Below are 23899 nucleotides of genomic sequence, written 5' to 3'. Positions count from 1 at the left end.
TGTGTTCAAGGGCTGTCAAAATCAGGACTGTCCACTGGGAATAAAGATCCAATGCAGCTGAAACATTTTCTATCTTTATCTCATTTATTAATTTACTAGGAATTCTCAATCCACGATTTCATCTCAATCCACGATTTTATCTATCCCATGAGTTGCTCCACTGAATAGGCCTTAACATCGCCAAGTTTGAAAAGAACACAACTCAAAATCACCTATTAGTAAGAGGCTAGCATCTTCAAATCTTCACAATCATTTATCATTTATATAACTAATATAGTTATACTAATAGTGCTAAGGCCTTATTGCTTATGCATGGAGTGATTAGCACTAGATATACCCACCAGTCAGTATGATTTACAGGCTCAAAAGAAATACATGTAAAAGACATTTTAAAAGCATAACAATGTGGGGGGAAGGCATAACAATTTGAAGTAATTAAGGCATAGAACACAGAAGAAAGAATTTTCATGATTCTTAGTAAAATAGAGGGCACAGTGTGAAAGTGAATATTCATGCGACATAAACCGGATTTGAATGTAAGTAGAAGTGGGAGTGTTACCATGCCACTTGCTTTGCAGTTCATTGGGAGGAGACGCATTGGCAATTTACTGAGATATCAGAAAACTTTTGGCCTTCAACACACTAAAGAAGGCCATTATGATTTCTTGAATAATAAAGGTGCTGTGTATCTGAGTGTGCTATATCTGAATATTAAAATAAATGACTGAAAATATACCACACTTGGTCTAGAGTCTGCAGGGTACACACCATGGAAGGCTGGGATGGAGCTAGAGAGCCTGCCAAATCTGGCTGCTTTCTGGCTGCAAATCCCAGGCTTTGGCAGCTTTTGGCCACGGTGAGTAGTTCATTCATTTAGGTGAATGAAGAGAGCATGACGGTTTAGCTGAGGGCTGGCTCACATGGAAGGGGATCAGGAGAGTAGTTCAGAAGCAAGGGAAAGAAATGGAAGGTTTAGAGCCTTCCAAAGCCTTCAGCCTCATTTTTTCACATCAATCATTCCTATCCAGTCTGCAGATAAGGACGTTGACTAAGTGCTCTCATCTGGAGAATACCGTGGTGAATGAGAAAAGACTGTCATTCCCTCTGAAAACTGACATTCTGATGGGAGAAAGATGAGCACAATTATGGTATGTGCTATGAAGAAAAAAGCCAAGCGGGTCTGAGATGTGATATGCATGCCTCAAATACGCTGGGCTCTGGATTCCATCCCTGGCCTTAAACTCATCTAAAAGTTTAGAGTATAATTGACTGGACCACAGGGACCTCTCTGAGAAGGATCCTTTAACTGAGGCTAACTTTAAATGACAAGGAACAAAAATTTGTCTGGAAGAAAAGCACTCCAAGACAGAGAGCAAATAAATGCAAAGGCTCTGAGTAGAAATAAGTTTAGCATCTTAGAAAGAGAGACATGGGGAAAATGCCATGATTTCAGATTAGAGAGGGTGCTCAGGGCCAGATAAGTGAGTCCTTTTAAGGTTATGATAAAAAATAACTTGGCAATGTTGCAGCTAGAGAGATAGCAATTAATCTAGGCTTGATCCCTGGCATCAGATAGGGAATTGCCAGAGCTCACCAGTAGTGATTCCTTAGTGCAGAGCCAGGAATAACCTCTGAGCATCATTGGGTATGCCCCTCAGAATGTGCATTTTATGCTAAATGATTAGGGAATTTATGAGAGCAAACATATTTGAGTAGTTTCAACAGGTGAATAAAGGCCTGAATGATCAGAAATATGGTAAGACAACACCTGGAATCCTAAATGGCCCACTTTAATAGAATGTTTCCTATTAAAATTAAAAATGCATCATTTCACTGGTATAAAAGTATGTGCCAGCCAGTAAAATACTATGCAGACCATTAAAAATGGAAGTCATGGGGGCCGGGCGGTGGCGCTAGAGGTAAGGTGCCTGCCTTGCCTGCGCTAGCCTAGGACGGACCGCTGGTTCGATCCCCCGGCATCCCATATGGTCCCCCAAGCCAGGAGCGACTTCTGAGCGCATAGCCAGGAGTAACCCCTGAGCGTCACCGGGTGTGACCCAAAAAACCAAAACAAAACAAAACAAAACAAAACAAAAATGAAGTCATAATTTTTTGCTTATACATGGATGAGATGGGGGAATATTATGCTTGAGTGAAATGAGTAAGAGAGAGGGAATAGTATGAATAATCTCATCATCGCTGGGATTTAAGAAAAATTAAAAGACAGTTTGGGGATGATATCCAGAGACAATAGAAATGAAAATCAGGAGGACCATTCCATGGTAGGAAGCTTGCCTCAAAGAGCAGAGAATACAGTTAGAGTTAGAAAAGTTCTAATATAGAAAAGACATTCCTAGCACCCCTTCATTTACAGTAGTACAACCCACAATGTCACACACAAAAAAAGAAGGGGAGGGGAAGGGGGGCAAGTGAGACAGAGTGTGAGAGGGAGAGAGGGAGAGAGGGGGAGAGAGAGAGAGAGAGAGAGAGAGAGAGAGAGAGAGAGAGAGAGAGAGAGAGAGAGAGAGAGAGAGAGAGAGAGAGAGAGAGAGAGAGAGAAAAGAAAAAGCCTATCCCAGAGGCAGACAGGGGATGGGAGAGAAGAGGGCATAAACACAAGGGAGGGTGAGAGGGAAATTGTTGACATTGGCGGGAAATGGGCACTGGTGAAGGTTGTTAGACATTGTATGCCTGTAACTTAATCATGAACAATTTTATCTGTGGGAAAGAAAAACTGTATTATGAACAACCTTAAAAAAAATAGTGTGTGCCAGGAACACTAGAAGGAATCTGCTAGAAGGAGAGAAATATGGAGGACTAGGCGATAGTAAAGATGGTAATGAGGAAGACAGGATGGCTTGAACCCTCTACAAGTCCCATGTAACCAGTGGTGGAATCTGGAAGGATCTGGTGCATATCACTGGATCCCTACCCCAAGACCACAGAGCTCCTGTTTTAGCTGCACAGCCATTTGTTTTATCTTCTGGCCTATGTGAGAAGGTCCCTTTTCCAGCAACTTCGAACAGTTCATAGACTAGCTGTTTGTCCAAGAGTCAGAAAAGAACCTGACAAGGGCTATCAAATGGAGAATTCCTCACTGATCCTAAAACTGCCCCAATAGGAAGGGAAAAGGTCAAGGCCTGAGCTTCCAGCCCATGCCACCTGCCAATCATCACTCAAAGGTTGTGGGGGGTGGGTTAAGTCACAGGCAGCTGTGTTCTCCTGGGGAACATATAGGGTGGCAGAGATTAAAATGGGGGGCACCTGTGTGCAAGGCAAGAATGCCTTAACATTATAGTGCCTCTCAACCCTATTGTTTAACATACTGATTTTTTTTAGTTTACTTATATCTATATAAAATAACATGGATACTACTTTGATTCAGCTAAGTGTTTTACTTCCCCTTAAAAGAGATCAACAGATTGTCTAAAGAAAATGACTGTGTACAGCTTGTAACAGTTTGTCTTGGAATGTAGAGAGTGAAACATCACTTGCCACTCACAGTCCTTCAGGCATCTTGAACATCTTGGGAAAAGAAAAACCTTAAGACCAAGACTAGTATGAACAAGATGACTGCCCTTTCTCTCGCTCCTTCTCCCTCTCTCTCTCCCTTCCCTCCTCCCTTCTATCTCTTTCTTTCTCTCTCACTCATAAAAGTGGTTTCTTTACATCTCATCTTGCTATGCTGCCCCCCAAAAAGAATGGGGAGAAACAGAAAGAAAAAAATCTTCAAGCGTTTTTGAATTCCAAATGATAAGTATAGAGTAGGGCCGGAACAGTGGTACAAGCCGTAGGGTGTTTGCCTTGCAAGCATCTAACCTAGAACAGACTGTTGTTCAACCCCCCTTCGTCCCATGTGGTTCCCCAAGCCAGGAGTGATTTCTGAGCGCATAGCCTGGAGTAACCCCTGAGCATCACCAGGTGTGGCCACAAAACAGACAAAAAAGAGTGCTTTAAAACCTGTTCCAATAGGAATACCTTTTTTTTTTCTTCTCATTTTAAATTTGTTGAATGGCCTACTTAAAACGCAGGGTGGGGAAACCAGTAGAGATTTTTCAATGCATATAGTCCAACTTGCTCCAGGTTTTCAGAAAGTAGTTAAGCCGAAAAGGGAACCCAAGTCTCCTGATTCACATTCCCTATCAACTTTTATTATATATTTTCACCTAACAAAATAAAAGCTTAATTCAGGAAAGTAAGAATTGGACCGGAAGTTATTCATAATCTATTTCTACTATCACAACTATTAGCATCTTATTTCTTCTATCACATGCTTATAGTCCCCCTCCACACCACACAGTCAGAATTGTATTGCAATAATGTTCTTTGAAAACACAGGCCCTTCACATTAGTATAATATAGATAAGTATATTTAAAAAAAAACCCTGTACATTGATATAATGTGGTATACAATTCACTATAACCTAATCTGATTTATTTTTCTCTGCTAAGGACTCATATTCTCAAAGAAAAATTCCCCCATCTTACTGACCAGCAATACAAGTACCCAATAGCACCTATTACTAGGGCCTTGGGTTCAGATCCTGTTGAAAGTCTTAATACAGAAGCTCTCAAAAAAGCTGCAGTATATAAGAATCAAGCTGTGCTTAACCTCAGATCCATTCTATTTACCTACCTGGTGCATCAGGTACTTGAAGAGGAATGAAAGGATCAGATACGCTTAAAAGTGGAAGGCTAGAATCCACAGTCTGCCCACCCTTCCTTTTTTCAGCTGGAGATGGTAGAAAGGAAAGGAAAGGTCAAGGAAAAAAGAAAAGAGAAAAACAGAAAACATCAAGTAAATCTAGAGGAATTGATCATTGACTCAACAGCTCAAATTTAAATCTTAACACAGAAGCAAAAATCAGAGGGATGTGTGGCTATGATCCAGTATTCCAGCAAAATAGCTGAGATATACAGCTTGCTGCCTACAACATATTCTGTGAGGCAACTTATGATAAATTTAGGCTATTCATACATAAGAAGTGTGACTTCTCCCCTGGGTACTGTGGCCTATAGTCATATGCTCCAGAACCTTGACAGCCATTGCCATACATAACACAGATTTTGGCATGTAAATAAAAACCACCTATTTTGTAATCAAGCCTATATACACAAATATATATATATACATACATGTATGTATGTCAATGTAACATTATCTTCTTGATCCTTAAGTTATTACTCCTATTATATTAGTCCTATTTTATCACCAAATGTTGAATCTAGGGCTAAGGAGACAGACAGGAAGAAAGAGAAATAGATATCTTGCCAACAGCAAGATTAAACAAACCCTAACCTTTGGACTTCATTAAACATACGCATGGCATTTACTGGATACTTAGAAAACATATATTTACAGAAATCACATATTATTAGAGTATAAAAATATCTAATCAATCTTTCTTATTATTAAGGAAAGAAAGAAAAATAACCTAGAAGTTAACAGAGCAGGCAAAGGTCCACCAGCAGCTGAGAACACAAGTCGACTGGTTTCTACTTAATTATTTTTGAATTGCATTTGGTATTTTCTTCATTTGCTCACTAGTTAAAATATATTCTTCAGCCATATTAAAGTGGCTTAAAGTTTTGAATATTCTGAAAGAAATTATGGGATCTTCTGAACACAGAATCCTGTTGAATATACTCTAAGCAATCACCCTACCTGGTGAGATCTCTTACAGCTCAAGTACAAAATCATGGATACTGATAGAATTCTGTAACCAGACTTTTAGTAATAACTTGACAGGTTTGCACACATATTCATTTCTGTGTGTACATCCAGTTCCTTGCAATTCGCTCCTAGGTAGAGATCAAGAAGGAGCACCAGCACAGTGACACCCAACCTACTGATGCCTCCTATCCCTGACCCTTAGAAAGCACGCACCTCTTTCCCAGTTGCTATCATTTTACCATAGAGAAATTATGAAAATGAACTTTTAGCTAAGGTTCTTTAAGGGCAGACTGAGGAAGAAAAGGGTGAAATCACTATTCTTTTGGGAGGAAAAAGAGGGACTTCGAAAGTGACACTCTGGGAAATCACACTCTTTAAATCTAAAATATTTTTAATGATACAATGAAATACATTAAAATAAATTATAAGACTATACATAATAAAATAAATTATAAGACTATAAAGTACACTTCTAAAAAAATGCAGAAATAAAGCCACAAGTGGCTAAAAACATATTGTGAAGTTTCAGCAATGCTTGGCTCTTGAGATGGGGTCTTTATTTTTAAAAAATTTCTGTGGCTTTTAGTTATATATACACAATTTCACAAATGAGAATAACTTAGAATCAGAAAAATGATTTAAATAAAGACATGTGTCAAAATAATTTTCATCAAAAATTTTTTTTGTGTGTTTTTTTTGGGTCACACCTGGCATCATTCAGGGTTTACTCCTGGCTCCATGCTCAGAAATTGCTCCTGGCAGGCTCGGGGGACCATAAGGATTCGAACACCATCCTTCTGCATGGAAGACAAATGCCCTACCTCCATAGTATCTCTCTGGCCCCTCATCAACATTTTTATCAGCTTTTACAATAAAAGGTTTGAAATAAAAAAACCAAGGGAATATAAATAGCTGTCCCCCTGAACTTTGTACTTATTAAGAACACACACACACACACACACACACACACACAACACACACACACACACAGAACACAGTAATTTGGGGAATTTACAGATAATGCTTTCATTTCTAAAGAATTGAGGTGTCAAAAATAACAAATACCACAGGGGCCAGTGAGGTGGCACTAGAGGTAAGGTATCTGCCTTGCAAGCGCTAGCCAAGGAAGGACTGCGGTTCGATCCCCCTGGCGTCCCATATGGTCCCCCCATGCCAGGGGCAATTTCTGAGCGCTTAGCCAGGAGTAACCCCTGAGCATCAAACGGGTGTGGCTGAAAACAAACAAACAAACAAACAAACAAAAAAAACAAATACCACAAACCAGAAAAACATAGCGAATATGAAAATACTGAAAATGCTGAATACAATTAAGAAATTGTGAAGGCATTTTTCAGTATCTGTAAAACTTCCTATGATATGGTTATGACAATGCTTATGGACCTTTGCCATTTACATTGGTAAAACCAAATTTCTATCCTTAGTTACACATCAATCCTTCTCATACATTCAACCAATCTGTACTGAGCCAAATATTGTACAAAATGTCATGACTCCCTTTCCAGAAAACTATATCCTACTTAGGATAATGGTTTATCATCAGTATCTACATAAAGTTAATGTTTTGCATATCAATGCATATCAAATTTCAAGTATCATGAGCTTGTCTGGAAAAACTAGAGTTTAAGAATTATAAGTCAGGCACCAACAACAGCTAAAGTGCAAAGAAGTTTCACCAAATCATGGAGAATGACTCAGGGGTTGGACGGACTGGTATGCCTGGAGCCTAGAGTCGGTCTTATGCCATTAAACTTCTGGGGTGAGGCCTTCTGTAATCAGGCCAAGGATTTTTTTTTCCCGTTTTCCCTATATTTTGCTGGGCCTCTGCAAACAACAATGATTGCCACTTTTACACCTTTACTACTGTATTTTTTAAACACTGGCCTTTAAGAAAGAAAAGAAAAGCAGCTTACTAAACTTAAAAAAAAAATAACTGTAGGGGCCAGCGAGGTGGCGCTAGAGGTAAGGTGTCTGCCTTGCAAGCGCTAGCCAAGGAAGGACCGCGGTTCGATCCCCCGGTGTCCCATATGGTTCTCCCCCAGCCAGGGGCAATTTCTGAGCACTTAGCCAGGAGTAACCCCTGAGCATCAAATGGGTGTGGCCCAAACCCCCCCCCCAAAAAATAATAATAATAACTGTAGTAGAATGCCTATCTCGAATACAGGCAGGGGATGGGAAAGAGGTATTGCGGGTGGGAGGGAATGTTGCACTAGTGAAGGGGGGTGTTCTGTTTGTGACTAAAACCTAACTATAATCATGTTTGTAATCATGGTGTTTAAATAAAAATTTAAAAAAAGAGAGAAGAATTATAAGTCAGAAAGAGAAATTCTGCAAATCTAAAAAACTGTCTTTGAAAGATAATTAAAAACTCTGGCATAAGCAAAAAAAAAACCCTCATGAATGCATACAATTAAAATCTATATATCCAAAGAAAATATAAATGTATTACTCTATTTTATAAAATCATTTTAATTCTTCAGATGACTTTCTAGGAAAGTATCACTGGTTTTGTGTTACGAGTCGCAGAAAGTCTGAAACATGAAATTCTTGAACCAGAGGATGAATGTCCCAGCTCTGTGGTTTACCAGCTACATGGCTTGGGAAAGGCACTGTTTATTGTTTTTCGTTTTTGTTTTGAGGCCACACCTGCTGGCACTCAGAGGTTACTTCTGGCTCTGAACTCAGGAATCGTATGGGATGCCTCGCATCAAACCTCAGTTCTTTCTCTTGCACAATATATGATCCTCTGAGTACCACTAGGACTCACCACCAGGAGTACAGAGCCAGGAGTAGCACTGAGCACTGCCAGGTCTGATCCCCAAACTCCAAACTTCTTACCGACCCCATCCCTCAGGCCAATTTAGAAAATGGTGAATGAGGGAAGTAGAAAGCCTGTCTCGAGTACAGGTGTAGGGGGGTGGGGAGGAGGGAGATCTGGGAAATTGGTGGTGGAAATGTTGCACTGGTGAAGGGGGGTGCTCTTTACATGACTGTAATCATACAACTATAATCATGTTTGTAATCACGGTGTTTAAATAAAGATAATTATAAAAAAAAAGAAAATGGTTGAGAAAGTGCTAATCAAAAACAACTAATTAGATTAGAAAAAACACTAACATTCCTAAAGAAAGCAAGTAAAAAATACAAATAAAGTTACTGGTATGACTTGTGCCAGATTCAGTGGAAAAATTAAAATGAAAGATATGGCTATAAAGAAGTCCTAAGCTGAGAGTGAAAACCAGGGTTATTTGGTATTTGGGTGAGAGAGATAGGTAATGAAGCTTATTAGAACCTCAAAAGTATAAAAAGGCTACAACGTGGATAGATCTGGAAAAAAAAATTTTAGGGCCACACCCAGTGGCACTTGGGCTTTATTCTTGGCTCTGCGCTCTGAAATCACTCCTGGATCCAAACAAGTGAAAGCAGAGATTAACAGATAGGAATATATTAAGCTAAGAAGCTTCTGCACCTCAAAGGAAATAGTGCCCAGGATACAAGAGCCACCCACCGAGTGGGAGAAAGTATTCACCCAATACCCATCAGATAAGGGGCTAATCTCCAAAATATACAAGGCACTGACAGAACTTCATAAGAAAAAAAATATAATCCCATCAAAAAATAGAAGAAATGGACAGACACTTTGACTAAGAAGAAATACAAATGGCCAAAAGGCACATGAAAAAAATGCTCCACATCACTAATCATTAGGGAGATGCAAGTCAAAACAACTATGCGGTACCACCTCACACCACAGAGATTGGCACACATCACAAAGAATGAGAACAAGCAGTGTTGGCAGGGATGTGGAGAGAAAGGAACTCTTATCCACTGCTGGTAGGAATGCCACCTAGTTTAACCTTTATGGAAAGCAATATGGAGATTCCTCCAAAAATTGGAAATTGAGCTCCCATACGATCCAGCTATACCACTCCTAGGAATATACCCTAGGAACACAAAAATACAATGCAAAAATCCCTTCCTTATACCTATATTCATTGCAGCACTATTTACCATAGCAAGACTCTGGAAACAACCAAGATACCCTTCAACAGATGAATGGCTAAAGAAACTGTGGTACATATACACAATGAAATATTATGCAGCCGTCAGGAGAGGTGAAGTCATGAAATTTTCCTATACATGGATGTACATGGAATCTATTATGCTGAGTGAAATAAGTCAGAGAGAGAGACGCAGAATAGTCTCATTCATCTATGGGTTTTAAGAAAAATGAAAGACATTCTTGCAATAATAATTTTCAGAGACAAAAGAGAGGAGGCCTGAAAGTTATACCTCACCTCATGAAGCTCACTACAAAGAGGGATGAGTTTAGTTAGAGAAATAACTACATTGTGAACTAGCCTAACAATGAGAATGTATGAGGGAAATAGAAAGCCTGTGTAGAGTACAGGCAGGGATAGGGTGGGGAGGAGGGAGATTTGGGACACTAGTGATGGGAATGTTACACTGGTGATGGGTGGTGCTCTTTACATGACTGAAACCCAAACATAATCATGTATGTAATCAAGGTGTTTAAATAAAATAAAAAAATTAAAATTAAAAAAAAAAGAAATCACTCCTGGAGAGGTTGGAGCAATAGCACAGTGGTAGGGTGTTTACCTTGCATGCAGGCAACACAGGACAGACCCTGGTTCGATTCCCTGGCATCCCATATGGTCCCCCTGAGCCTGCCAGAGCAATTTCTGAACACAAAGCCAGGAGTAACCCCTGAGCACTGCCAGGTGTGACCCATACCCCCAAAACCAAAAAAAAAAAAATTGCTCCTGGCAGGCTTGGGGGACTATATGGAATGTCAGGAATCGAGCCCAGGTCCACCCTGGGTCAGGCATGTGCAAGGCAAACACCCTACCACTGTGCTATCTCTCTGGCCCCTGGAACTGGAAAATATTATGTTAAATGAAGTAAGTGGAAGAAGGATAAATACAGAATGATATCTCTTATTTGTGGTATTTAAAATGACTGCATGAAGAAATGCAATGGTTTAAATGGAGTTGTTGAGAATACTCTAGACCCCAGAGTATAGCAGGAAGGAAAGAAATTGAGTGGAGGAGGAGAAACACAAATATGAAGAGATGTGGGAGAGGGGTCAAGAGGTCTCAGGTAAATTGATGATGTTAAGAAAGTCCAGAACTAAATATTCAAGCCAAAGTCAACGACAATAAAATCATGAAACCCAAACTTTAACAATCAAAACTTAAAATGGTACTATTATGCAGGCAGGCTGGGGGCAAGGTTGGTGGAATGGGATGTACTTGGGAACATTAGTGGCACGAGGTTGAACTGGTGGTAGGATTGTCCCTGAAATATTGTATGTCTGAAACCCAATAAAATATTGAAAACAATAAGAAGGTTAAATGCTACTAACAGCATACAGTATCCCTGTGTTATTTCTTAGTGAAAAGACCAGGGGGATGTCCTTTTGTATAAATTACTAGGATGCATTTTCTTACTAGTGCTTTTTAAAGGTTTCATATAAAAAGATAACCCCCTCCTGTAAATGCACACACACACACACACACACACACACACACACACACACACACAGAGCGCTTAGTAGCATCTAATTCTTATTCTTATTATCAAGTCATTCCAATGAACCTGCACAATTAGAAGAGATTAACAGAACACGGTTCTTCTCATTTAGAAATATTTTCTCAAAACATGTTCTGTATATCACTGGCAGGTTCTGCTATCATTTTAATTTTAATTTTAATTCAAAGTCACTGAAATTTTTCTTGATGACTGGATTTTCTATAGAAAATCTTTTGAATAAAAGATGATGTATGAAACCACCATGATCTGGGGCTTACCGAAATGCTTACGTTAGCTGTGGAGTGGAAACAATGCAGAGGTTAGTAAGAGTGAGTTCTGAGTATTAGTGTTTGCCATACTAACCAGTTCCAGCAGGAAATGAGGAAGGAGCAAAAGCATCACCTTGGGTTGTCTGAAAGCCAGGAATCAAACTCTCAGCTGAGCCACCAAGCTTATCAGAGTGTTTGCCTGGAGGAAAAAAAAAAACAACACTCAGCTTATTTCAGCAGAACTTAGAGAGCATGCATGCACAATGAGGATGAAAGGCATCTCTAGCATTGACTTTCAAACTTGGGTCCCATTACTGTACCAAGACAACAGCTCTAAGCCTGCATCTAGTTATCACAGAAAGTGAGAGAATGGCTGACAAAACAAAGTTGTTTTGTTTTGGAGGTCATACCCAGTAATGTTCAGGGTTCACTCCTGTATCACTGCACTCAGGAATCATTCCTGGAAGGTGCAGGGGACCATAAGGGATGCAGAGAATCACAACTGGGTTGGCTGCATGCAAGACAAATGCCCCGCTCACTGTACTATTTATTACGCAGGCTCTAAAAAAGTTTTAAGAACCAAAAAAGAAAGTCCAACTAGGTAAATAAACCTAATGTTTATTAAATTGTACAATAAAAATAGTTAAAAGGTTCTGGAGGATAGTTTAGGTGGCAAAGAGATGATACTGCCTTGCAGGCATAAGGTTGAGAGTTTGATCTCTTGGGTACGGCGAACAGGTTTTGAACTGAAATAGAGGTATATATAAATTACTCCCAAAATTTGAGACTTTTTTAGAGATGATCTTCCAATGGCTCTGTAGCCAGATACTTGTGAGCACTAATGCTGAAGTGAAAACATGGAGAAAGCCAGAAACAATCCCTGTCCCAACTAGTACAATTATGCTTGAGTCCCAATGAGCACCTCAGCCAAGTGTGTGAGCTGCACAGCCAAGGGTACTTGGCTCAAAAAGAGCAACATAAAAGGGAAACATAGCTTAGAAAAAAAAACAGTAAATTAAAAATGTTAAAATAAAGGACTTTAGAAATAGGCTAAGATGATAATTTTTAATGTGTATATCTTTTTTTTTTTTTTTCGGGCCACACCCATTTGATGCTCAGGGTTTTCTCCTGGCTAAGCGCTCAGAAATTGCACCTGGCTTGGGAGGACCGTATGGGACGCTGGGAGATCGAACCACAGTCCTTCCTTGGCTAGCGCTTGCAAGGCAGACACCTTACCTCTAGCGCCACCTTGTCGGCCCCTAGTGTGTATATCTTATAATTAAAGGCATTAAAAAAACTTTTCTGAGGCTCTTTGATTTACAATACTGTTAACAGTGGTTTCACATGTACATAATTCCAACACCATCCCCCTCACTGGGTACCCACTTCACTCTCCCAAGTCTCCTATTTTCCCTCTTTCACATGCCACCCTGAATAACTCAGTTTATGTGGATTAGTTTTCTTGCTGTGTTGCCAGTGACCCTTTATTGCCACCTGGCTGTGTATCTTTAAGGTCCACATGAGAGAAATGATTTGGATCTATCCCTTTCCTTCTGTCTGGTGTCACTCAGCATATCTTATAGTTCTGTCCATTTCATGGCAAACTGAAAAATTTTTTTCTTTCTTAGAAACAATAAACTAATTAAATCAATAAAAGTGATGCCAGAGCTGAAGCCCAAAAGTGCAGGAGTAGGAGCACATCTCAGAGTAGATGCCCCAAACCCTTCCTCTGTTTGTTTCTTCTAATTCTAAAGCATTTGGTGAGTTCTTTTCCATATGGGAAATAGTTTTGGAGGGCACATGAGCAGAGGGTGGTGATGGCAGCATGAGATACTATGAAGTGCAGCCCCAAAGAGAAACTGAACGTGAAAGTCAGCAACTGAATGAGGAGAAACAAAATCATCAAAATAGACTCAAGAATTAAGACTTGGAAGTCATTAAACTGAACCCCAAAATTCTAGCATTAAATATAGCCTGTGAAACTCCTTTGTTTATATAGGGCTCTCTTTACTTTGTCCTTGAGAAATTTTGCTCAGAAAATTCCCTTTGTAGGGGCCCGAGTGGTGGCGCAGTGGTAAGGCATTTTTGCCTTGCATGTGACTGACCTAGGACAGACCATGGTTTGATCCCTGGCGTCCCATATGGTCCCCCAAGCCAGGAGCGATTTCTGAGCAAATAGCCAGGAATAACCCCTGAGCGTCACTGGGTGTGGCCCCAAAACAAACAAACAAACAAACAAAAAAAAAACAAAAACAAAAACAAAAAATTCCCTTTCCTTTGCAAATCAATCTTGTAATTGTGCCACTGGTAAGAGCCTGCAGAGAGTTCCAGTGCCACCAGGTGGCGATAGGGCCCACTCTGGTAATGGGTTTGGTAAACAAATAACACAATTTGACAACTGGTTGTCAAAGTTAAATCCTCTGCCTTCTCATCAGTTTAAAAAGACAAAAAAATGAAAATAATAAATAATAAATAAATAAACAAACAAACAAACAAATAAATAAAATAAAAATCTGGCTCAAAGGGCCAGATTTAGGGGCATATGCAGGACTCCCAGGCTTTGTTACCAGCACAGATATGTGGGCCTACTCACCCCACAGGCAATAAAGTAATGAACATAGTGAAAATATTAACTAGGGGGCTGGAGAAATAGCTTGGAGGTAAGGTGTTTGTTTGCCTTGCATGCAGAAGGATGGTGGTTCAAATCCCAGCATCCCATATGGTGCCTCAAGCCTGCCAGGAGCAATTTCTGAGATTTCTCAGCATAGATAGAGCCAGGAGTAATCCCTGAGTGCTGCCGGGTGTGACCAAAAAAAGTGTGTGTGTGTGTGTGTGTGTGTGTGTGTGTGTTAGCTAGGGGTCGGAGAGATAGCATGGAGGTAAGGTGTGTGTGTGTGTGTGTGTGTGTGTGTGTGTGTGTGTGTGTGTGTGTGTGTGTGTGTGTGTGTGTTAGCTAGGGGTCGGAGAGACAGCATGGAGGTAAGGTGTTTGCCTCACCTGCAGAAGGATGGTGATTTGAATCCCAGCATCCGGTAAGGGTAGAGCCAGGAATAACCCCTGAGCCAGTGGTGCTGGGTGTGACCCAAAAACCAATTAAATAAATAAATAAATAAATAAATAAATAAATAAATAAATAGCTAAAATGCCCCAAATACCATTTTCTCAGTTTGATATTCCTCTTGTTTGATAAAGTTCTTGTTTTATTCTGGGGTACTTTTTTGAACTGTATCATATTGCTGAATTTTTCCCAGGGTGCCTGCTATTTTTAAGAATGTGTGTTTGTGCAATTGTGTGTGCATGAGTATGTGTATATGTGTTGTGTGTGTTGTGTGTGTGTTTTCTGTTTTCAAAATTAGACTGAAAGTGTAAGGGTAGAAATGACAACACCATTTCTTTCCTTTTTCCCATCTGTGGTCACTCAACATCACTATACAACTCTCATTATAGGGGCCGGAGTGATAACACAGTGGTAGGGCATTTGCCTTGCATGCAGCCGACCCGGGATAGAGCAGGGTTCAATCCCTGGAATACCCTAGGGTCCCCCAAGCCTAGCAGGAGAGATTTCTGAGTGCAGAGCCAGGAGTAACCCCTGAGCGCCACCAGGTGTGGTCCAGAAACAAACAAACAACAACAAAATAAAAACAACCTCTGATCACAGTGAAGGAGATTCAGAATCTGGTAAAGGCAACTCAAACAGACCAGCAGCTATGACTTTCTGAAATAATAAGGCTGATGAGACATTACTGTGAAAAATGCCTTTTGATTTGTATTCACAGTTCCAAATCAAGCCTTTGAAGGAAAGTCTGATCCAGGCCTGCATTTACCATGTACCATCCCTCCCTAGTTGGAGAATTACAAAAAAGACATCAATTACGCACCTTCCCCCAGCTTGGCAAAGTCCTTATTTAGCAGTTCTTCAGCTGTCAGTTTGGAGAAATTATCGTCATCAAATGGATTCCACGTAGAACTCTCTGATGGATTATAAACATTTTGCTGAGAGGTCCGAGGGGAACCCGAAGGAGTGGTGGTTGCTGACCTAGGTAGATTCCCACCCCCACGAGATAAAAACAAAAACATAAAAGTTGAACAGAGTCAACCTCTTTTTTTATTTCATGAGCAAATTATTTTCTGAGTCAAACTATTATTTTCCATAGCATTTTCCTAAAAATGCTTTCCACAGTAATGGAACACTTTCCAGATACTCTTTCCCACTGAGTGAAATAAATGCCACCCTTTTCTTCATGACTCACTATTGCCCACTACTTTAATCTCTTGTCTCTCCTGAAGAACCTTTCCATGCATAACCCCAAAGTAATCTGCTGTTAGGCTTGTCTTTCCTGTGATAACCATTGTCACTTCCACACAAACTGATGCCTAATCAGACTGCCGCCCATCTGTCAGGATCTAGCACTCACAGAATTAAAGGTCACCATTAGTGGTCAGCATTATAACTAAAGAGAAACAGATCATTAGGTGATGTATTATTACCTAATATCTTCTGAATTCTCTCTTAGCATTTCCCTAATGACTTAAAGATTTTTCAAGCATTAAAGTGCATGATTCCAGGAAAGTTAAGGTCTGAAAATGACTTACTCTGTGTTCCCTGAATTCTACTTTATGACGGGCACAGAGTTAGATACTGGGTTTTCAAAGATTAAGATATGATTTTCCATTTCCACACTCTTGGAAGTACTCATAGCTAGGACAGTTATATATACAAGCAAATATTATTACAGCATGTTATATATATATATATATATATATATATATATATATATATATATATATTAAAAGTTCCAGAAAAATTTATACAAACTACCAGAAGGAAGATCAGAAAAAAGGTAACCTCTGGCATACATTTTAATGAAAAAAAAATTTTTTTTTTTGGGTCTTTGGGCCACACTCCTCGCTATGCGCTCAGAAATCGCTCCTGGCTTGGGGGACCATATGGGATGCCGGGGGATTGAACCACAGTCCATCCTAGGTTAGCACTTGCAAGGCAGACACCTTACTGCTAGCGCCACCGCTCCAACCCCCAAAAATACTATTTCTTAGATGCACAACAAGGACAGTAGCAGTTACGGACATGTCAGCAGCAAAGACACTCAAAAACGAACACTGGTAAGTCCATCAGTATGATCCAATGGGTCTTTGTGTAAAAACCAGTGATTTTAGATATTACCCCACAGTCACAGGGAAACCAAATGAAGACTGTCAATATAGATAGACTAGGCCAAACCAAGAATCTAGTAAACATTCTATAGAGCAAAGACTTAATAAGAAAATAGAAACAGTGAGGCACAAGGAAAATTATGTCTTTGAATCAGAATGGCCTCAGATTCACACATGTCTACATACAGCTACATTCACAGGCAAAGGCTCACACAGGAAAGGCGATAGCAGCCCTGGGCACAAATATATGAAGAATAAAGGGGAAGCACCACATACTTGGACTTATTGAGACTGGCTTCAGCTGCAGCTGCCTGGAGCAGCTGGGTGGATTTGCTGGCAGGTACCCCAAAGACTGCACTGTGAGTTACGTCACTGAGAATCCGCCTGTGCCCAGTGCGCTGAGTCTTCGGGGATGATGGAGGCGTGAGAGATCCAGATTTCTGCCCTTGGACAGCAGGGGGTGGAGTAGTTTGAACCTTTGGCTGTTGTAGTACTGGGGCTTGAATCTGCAAAGAAGAGAGAGAAAAAGGGGAGGGGAAAACATAAATAGGCAAGCATCACCAAAACATCACGTGCATGCTAAAATGGAACTCTAATAATAGATTTTCTCAATACTAAGTGGAAAGGAAAAATCAGCTTTGGCTATATGAGCTGAAATTCTGAGACTGATACCAACATGGTATTTTGCTAATACTTTTGTGTAAATGTCAATCTTCACAAGAATGATAGACAGGATATCTATAAGCAATTCAACCCAGAACTCATGACTGAAGAAGCTAATCCCTATCTCTAAAGACCTAGAATGTCTTCAAAGGGACCCTATCTGCTTCTGGGGTCACAGAATGTGTCTGTGTTCATTGAGAATGCCTCTGAAAAGTGTTATACTTCTCTCCTACAATCAGAAGTCAATGAAAACACACTTCCAGATAAACACCTTTGAGCTGAATGATTGCTAAGAGATCCTGGATACTTTAACAGACATCTAACCACTAGTTTGCAATAAATTAGACTAATGGCAGAGCATTTTCTTCCATTAAGACTCTTTAGTGTGGCAATCCTCAAGAAAATGCCTAATACTGGGCCGGAGAAATTAACATTTCATTTTCTCATTTTAGAAATGATGTCGAAGAATTCAGTAACCAGAGTAAAATCATAGTAAGTCTTTGGTGATGGACTGATCTAATAACATAGAGACTTGAGATGTGGGCCATTTTCCAAGGTAGAACAAGCTGATACCACAGAAAAAAAAAAGAGGAAAATGAGCACAAGTAACATTTAGGCCATTGATCTTTCCCCCGATTTTGTCAAACCAGAGATACCACAATTTAAGACCATTACATTCCTGAGGTATATAACTTTCCACTATCTAGGCCCTCATTTCTGATTAAATCAGCTGCTCTCCAAACTGCAGCTCAGCACCCCTATTCTGTATCAAGTAAGGAATGGTCCTGTTCAGAAATCAGAATGTCCAGCTGCCTACATCAGGATACTGACGGTTGGTAATTTTCTTATACTAACTCAGACTTTGAGTTTTACTGAGATGGGCTACATGCATGAGTGAGTATATAGTCACTCACCAATTCAGGGACACAATAGAAGGTACAAACAACAATAGAACTTGGATCCTAGGTAGCAGCAGCCAGCAGCATGCTCTGACCAGTGTGCCAGGGCCACAATGTCCTGTAGGCTCCCAGGCCATTGCAGCTGCAGTCAATCTAATCAACACACAGGAACTGGAAAGGCTTTAAGGGCAGGACTGTAATTGCTCATGGAGTTTATGACAGTCATTATAAGGATGCTACAAGGGCGAGAACATTTCTTTGAAATATCTTTTTTTTTCTTTTTGGTTTTTGGCCCACAGCCAGTGATGCTCAGGGGTTACTCCTGGCTATATGCTCAGAGGACCATATGGGATGCCGGGGATCCATCCTGGGTCAGCCGCATGCAAGGCAAATGCCCTACCGTTGCACTGTCACTCCAGCCCTCTTTGAAATATCTTAATCAGTGGTTTTTAGTCTTTTAGTCCCTGCAGACAGAAACGAGTCCACAAACTCATGCTCAGGGTTTACTCCTTGCACTGCACTCAAGAATCATTCCTGCAAGTGCTCAGTGGGATATAAGTGATGCCAGGTATTGAAGTTGCCTCAACACATGCGAGGCAAGTGCCCTACCAGCTGTACTATTGCTGTGACTCCCTTTCTTAGGTTATTTCAGGCAGTTAAAATCTCAATGGTAAGGGTCATTTTCCCTTTACAGATGACTAAGATGCTGTAGGGTGAAAAAAATTAGGCAGACAAACAGGCCATCGGTCTTCTTTTGAACTCTGAAGAGTCATTTTCACCACAGGTCAGTGCACCCTGAGATGAGTGTGGCTGCTCTGTTTCACTTTGCATCTGCATATTTCTTCTAGTCAACGAGCCACACCACAATATGTAAAAAAACAACACACCACCCTACAAAAGTCACAATGAGAAAGCAATCCAGAATTCATCCTTAGTGAATGAAGATAGTCATTCTGAAGATCCAACTAGTATAAGCCATTTATATAACTTATCTGATAGACACTTTAGAGAAGAAATGTTTAGTTTGAGGAACTCAAAAAAAAAACCATGAAATGGACAGCCAGTAAGACGTAATAGGATATGAGAGTAGACTAGAATAGAAACGACAAACTGAAAAACTTGGTAGATAAAATAAAAAACTCATTAAAAGGCCTCACTAGCAGAGTAACAGCTGATGAAGAAAGAATCAGTGAGCTTGACAAAAGCAGAAGATGGAAAAGAGTCTTCAAATAAATAAAAAAGAAAATAGAAAATATGCTCAAAATAAGTGATAACAAAAAAGATGACAATAGAACTTTGGAATAAATTCAACAGAAATAACATAATAATCATTGGGATACAAGAGAGCCAGGAAGAAAACCCCCATGAAGAAGCAACAGTCAAAGACTTCATTGCTGAGAAGTTCCCAGAACTGAAGAATGCATGCACCCACATACTGTATGTCCAAAGAATACCAGCAAACAGAGACCCAAATAAAAACACTCCAAGGCACATTCTAGTTACAATGATGAAAACTATAGAGATAAAATACTGAAAGCAGAAAGATCAAAGAAGAAAATTACAAAGGAACATCCTTAAGATTTATAGCAAATTTGGGGCCAGGAAGGTGGTGCAAGAGGTAAGGTGTCTGCCTTGCAAGCGCTAGCAAGGACGGACTGCGGTTCAATCCCCTGGCATCCCATATGGTCCCCCCAAGCCAGGGGCGACTTCTGAGCGTGTAGCCAGGAGTAACCCCTGAGCATCAAACGGGTGTGGCCCAAAAACCAAAAAAAAAAAAAAAAAAAAAAAGATTTATAGCAAATTTATCACAAGCAACCCTTAAGATCCGAAGTCAGGGCCGGGCGGTGGCGCTGAAGGTAAGGTGCCTGCCTTGCCTGCGCTAGCCTTGGACGGACCGCGGTTCGATCCCCCGGTGTCCCATATGGTCCCCCAAGCCAGGAGCAACTTCTGAGCACATAGCCAGGAGTAACCCCTGAGCGTTACTGGGTGTGGCCCAAACCCCCCCCCCAAAAAAAAAAAGATCCGAAGTCAGTGGTGGGATATTGTGAAAAATTAACTAAACGAATACCTCAATAAGAATACTTCACCCAGTCAATCTCATTCTGGTTTGAAGCTTCATAGATAAGCAACTTCATGGATAAACAGCAGCTAAGGAACTTTACAAAACCAATTTTAAAAGAAGATGTGATAGAGGTACTTTTAGGCGAGACAAACTCTACAAACACACCAAACTTCTACAAAATGATGGCACAATAATTTCTCTCAATACACCAATTAAAAGACACAGAGTAATAAAATGAGTAAGAAAATTGAATCCAACTGTCTGTTGCCTACAAAGAAACACATTTGAATAGTCAGAGGAAATACAGACTCAAAGTCAAAGGATGTTAAGTAAATAACTCCCTTAAAAAGGCTGAACCAACAAAAAAGAAAATAAAAGTGGGCGGGGGGGGGGAGAAGGAGAGCTGGTATGGCAAAGTTTTGTGGCCCCCTCCCTTTTGCATAGGCACAGTAAGGATTGCAGAAATTAGAAAGGGAATTCCCTTGGTCTGAGATACAGGGTTTCTCAGCTCTTGAAGCATACTGTCATGGGAGCAACTTCAGGCTGCAGACATGCTTATTGACAAACCCCAAAGTCTTTCTATGATGCCTGGAACTGTTCTGCTCAGTTGGGATGACAAAACCATTCTTCTGTAATGAGATCTTGGTATTTGCAGAGATCATAAGATGAAATCTAGGATAGACTCTTTATGGTTCTAGAAGTTCTGTTCCATCACGGTTGTTGTAGTCAGTCTTCTGTAATTAGTCATTTTGATTTTTGCAGAGATCCTAGGATGAAGGCTATGATATAGACTTTCCTTATGGTTCCAGAAGTCCTGCTTCTTCACAGTTGTCAAAGTCAGACCTCTGGAATTAGAGATCGTGGTTTTTGTGAGAATCCTAGGCCGAAACCTAGGCTAGGGTCTTTCTTATTAATATCAGGAAAAGTTCTGCCCAGTTATGGTTGTCAGAGTTAGTCTTCTGTAATTAGTGATCCTGGTTTTTACACATATCAAAGGACGGAGTGTCTTCTGATTTCATCTTACCATTAGGTGATGAGGTAGGGCATCTTAGATCAAGTTGTTGCTGTTTCCTCATTGTCAGAATGTCATATAAAAAAAATGGCTAGACCATATTAATATCAGAAGACTACACTTAAGGCTTCAAAAGTTTATGAGACAGAGAAGGTCATTTCTTAATAATCAAGGAATATGTATATTAGGAAGAAATAACACTCATAAATGTATATACCCACAGTGAGGGGCCAGCAAAAATACTTAAAATAGGGCCCGGAGAGATAGCACAGCAGCGTTTGCCTTGCAAGCAGCCGATCCAGGACCAAAGGTGTTGGTTCGAATCCCGGTGTCCCATATGGTCCCCTATGCTTGCCAGGAGCTATTTCTGAGCAGACAGCCAGGAGTAACCCCTGAGCAACGCCGGGTGTGACCCAAAAAACAAAAAACAAACAAAAAAAAAACTTTAAAATAATTGCTAATAGTCTAGAAGAAAAGATATCAATAGCAACACAATAGTAGTCGGAGACTTCAACACTGCTCTGTCACCTCTTGCTAGATCAACCAGGCTACAACTACAACAAGGAGAGGCTGGAGTGACAGTACAGTGTGTAGGACATTTACCTTGCATGCTGCAGACCTGGGTTCAATCCCTGGTATCTCATATGGTCCTCTGAGTAACCGCTGGGAACCACCAGGTATGGCCTAACCCCACCCCTCAAAAAATACAAAACAAAAAACAACAAAAATGTAAACAAGGATATATTGGTTTTGAAGGAAAAAAAATAGGAGAGGAGCTTAGTGTATATATACCTATGTACATATTTATAGTTTCATATCAAAAGCTGAATACACATTCTTCTTCAATGCACATGGAAAATTCTCCAAGGTAGACTACATGCTTGGCCACAAAACATACCTTCATAGAATCAAGAGAATAGAAATTGTATCAACTATCTTCTCAGACCATGATACACTGAAAATAGAAGTAAATTACAAACAAAAATAGAGAAACAAATTTAACACATGGAAATTAAACAGCTCACTACTAAACAACCAGTGAAACAGAAAGGAAATCAAGATTCCTGAAAACAAATGAGAATGAGAACACAAATTATCAGAATTTGTGGGACACAGTAAAAGCAGTGTAAAAAAGAAAATTTATAGCTTTGCAAGTATTCAACGGGAAGGATGAAAGAACCTATATAAATACTTATTAGCAAAGCTTAAGAAATTGAAATATGAACCTACATAAATAGTTATCAGCAAAGCTTAAGAAATTGAAAAAAAATGAAATAGTTATCAAACCTTAAAATTAAAATAACCTACATAAATAGTTATGAGCAAAGCTTAAGAAATGGAAAAGTGGGGCCGAAGAGATAGCATGGAGGTAAGGTGTTTGCCTTGCATGCAGAAGGAGAGTAGTTCGAATCTCGGCATCCCATATGGTCTGGATAAGAACTGGGTGCTGAAAGAAGATAAAGTGATATGCACAATACCCCTTCAGTAAAAATATTGCAAATCACATTGTCTAAAAAAAAAAATAGAGAAAGGCGAGAAGGAAATGTCTGCCATAGAGGAAGGCAGTGGGGAGGTTTGTGGGGGGGGGCAGGAGGGAAACTGGGGACATCAGTGGTATAAAATGTGCACTGATGAAGGATGTAGCACACTTTATGACTGAAATTCAATCATGAACAACTTTGTAACTGTGAAAAAAATTGTACTGTAAACAAAATTGTAAATGACGGTATTTAAATAAAATAATTTGTAAAAGTAAAAAAAAAAAGAGAGAGAGAGAGAGAGATTGCAGGGCATCCTTTACTTTCCCTCATTTGCTTCTTTATGCAAGTCTTAGCACAGGTCTTTGGGTCCCTGAGAAAGGAGTAAAGTCAAAGCTAGAAGGTGTCTGCCTCATGACCTGAAGCATGTTCTGCTCCTATTCACTCTGTCCTTTAACTGACTATTCCTGAACTAAGGGGATTCAAGTAGTTTTCTGTCCAAGTGACAAGAAGAAAGTTCCTAGTTCATTCCAGAGAGAAGGGCACTTTTCCTTTTTCCAATGTTTATGGAGCCTAGGATTGAACCTAGGGTGTTATAAGGCAAGTGGAGAGTGGAGAATTTTGTTGAGGGACAGTGGAGGAGAAGCTCTAGTAGTGGACAGCAGCTGGTCACTGTCACCTTGAATCTACAACAGGAATTTTAGGTCCTTAGCCTAGCCAGCAATCTGTGTATCCTGGGTAATCACTCTTTAGCTAGGACCTCAGATCCCAATTATACTAAAGTGATGACAGCTGGGGCCGGAGAGATAGCGTGGAGGTAGGGCATTTGCCTTGCATGCAGAAGGTAGGTGGTTCGAATCCCGGCATCCCATATGGTTCCCTGAGCCTGCCAGGAGCGATTTCTGAACATAGGCAGGGGTCTCAAACTCAATTTACCTTGGGGCCGCAGGAGGCAAAGTCGGGGTGATCCTTGAGTGCAAAGTCAGTAGTAGGCCTTGAACATTGGGGGATGTGACCCAAACAACTAAAACAAGCAAAACAAAAAAAGATTCCTCTAGGGCAGGGCCACAAAATGTTGTACGGAGAGCCGCAAACGGCC

The 23899-nt window shown here is 40.2% G+C and overlaps 1 protein-coding gene across 1 annotated transcript in view; it reads right to left on the bottom strand.

The window, feature by feature from the left end:
- Positions 1–23899, bottom strand: part of AAK1 (AP2 associated kinase 1) — a 186188-nt gene that overhangs the window by 14369 nt on the left and 147920 nt on the right. Inside the window, 4 exon segments of the mRNA XM_049785043.1 lie at positions 4637–4732; positions 11609–11713; positions 15393–15550; positions 16963–17192. Coding sequence (XP_049641000.1) covers positions 4637–4732; positions 11609–11713; positions 15393–15550; positions 16963–17192 — 589 coding nt within the window.

The sequence above is a fragment of the Suncus etruscus genome, chromosome 12 (assembly GCF_024139225.1).
Source record: "Suncus etruscus isolate mSunEtr1 chromosome 12, mSunEtr1.pri.cur, whole genome shotgun sequence".
Classification (NCBI taxonomy): domain Eukaryota; kingdom Metazoa; phylum Chordata; class Mammalia; order Eulipotyphla; family Soricidae; genus Suncus; species Suncus etruscus.
Note: the sequence above shows the minus strand (reverse complement) of the source record. Positions and strands in the feature narration are given on the sequence as shown.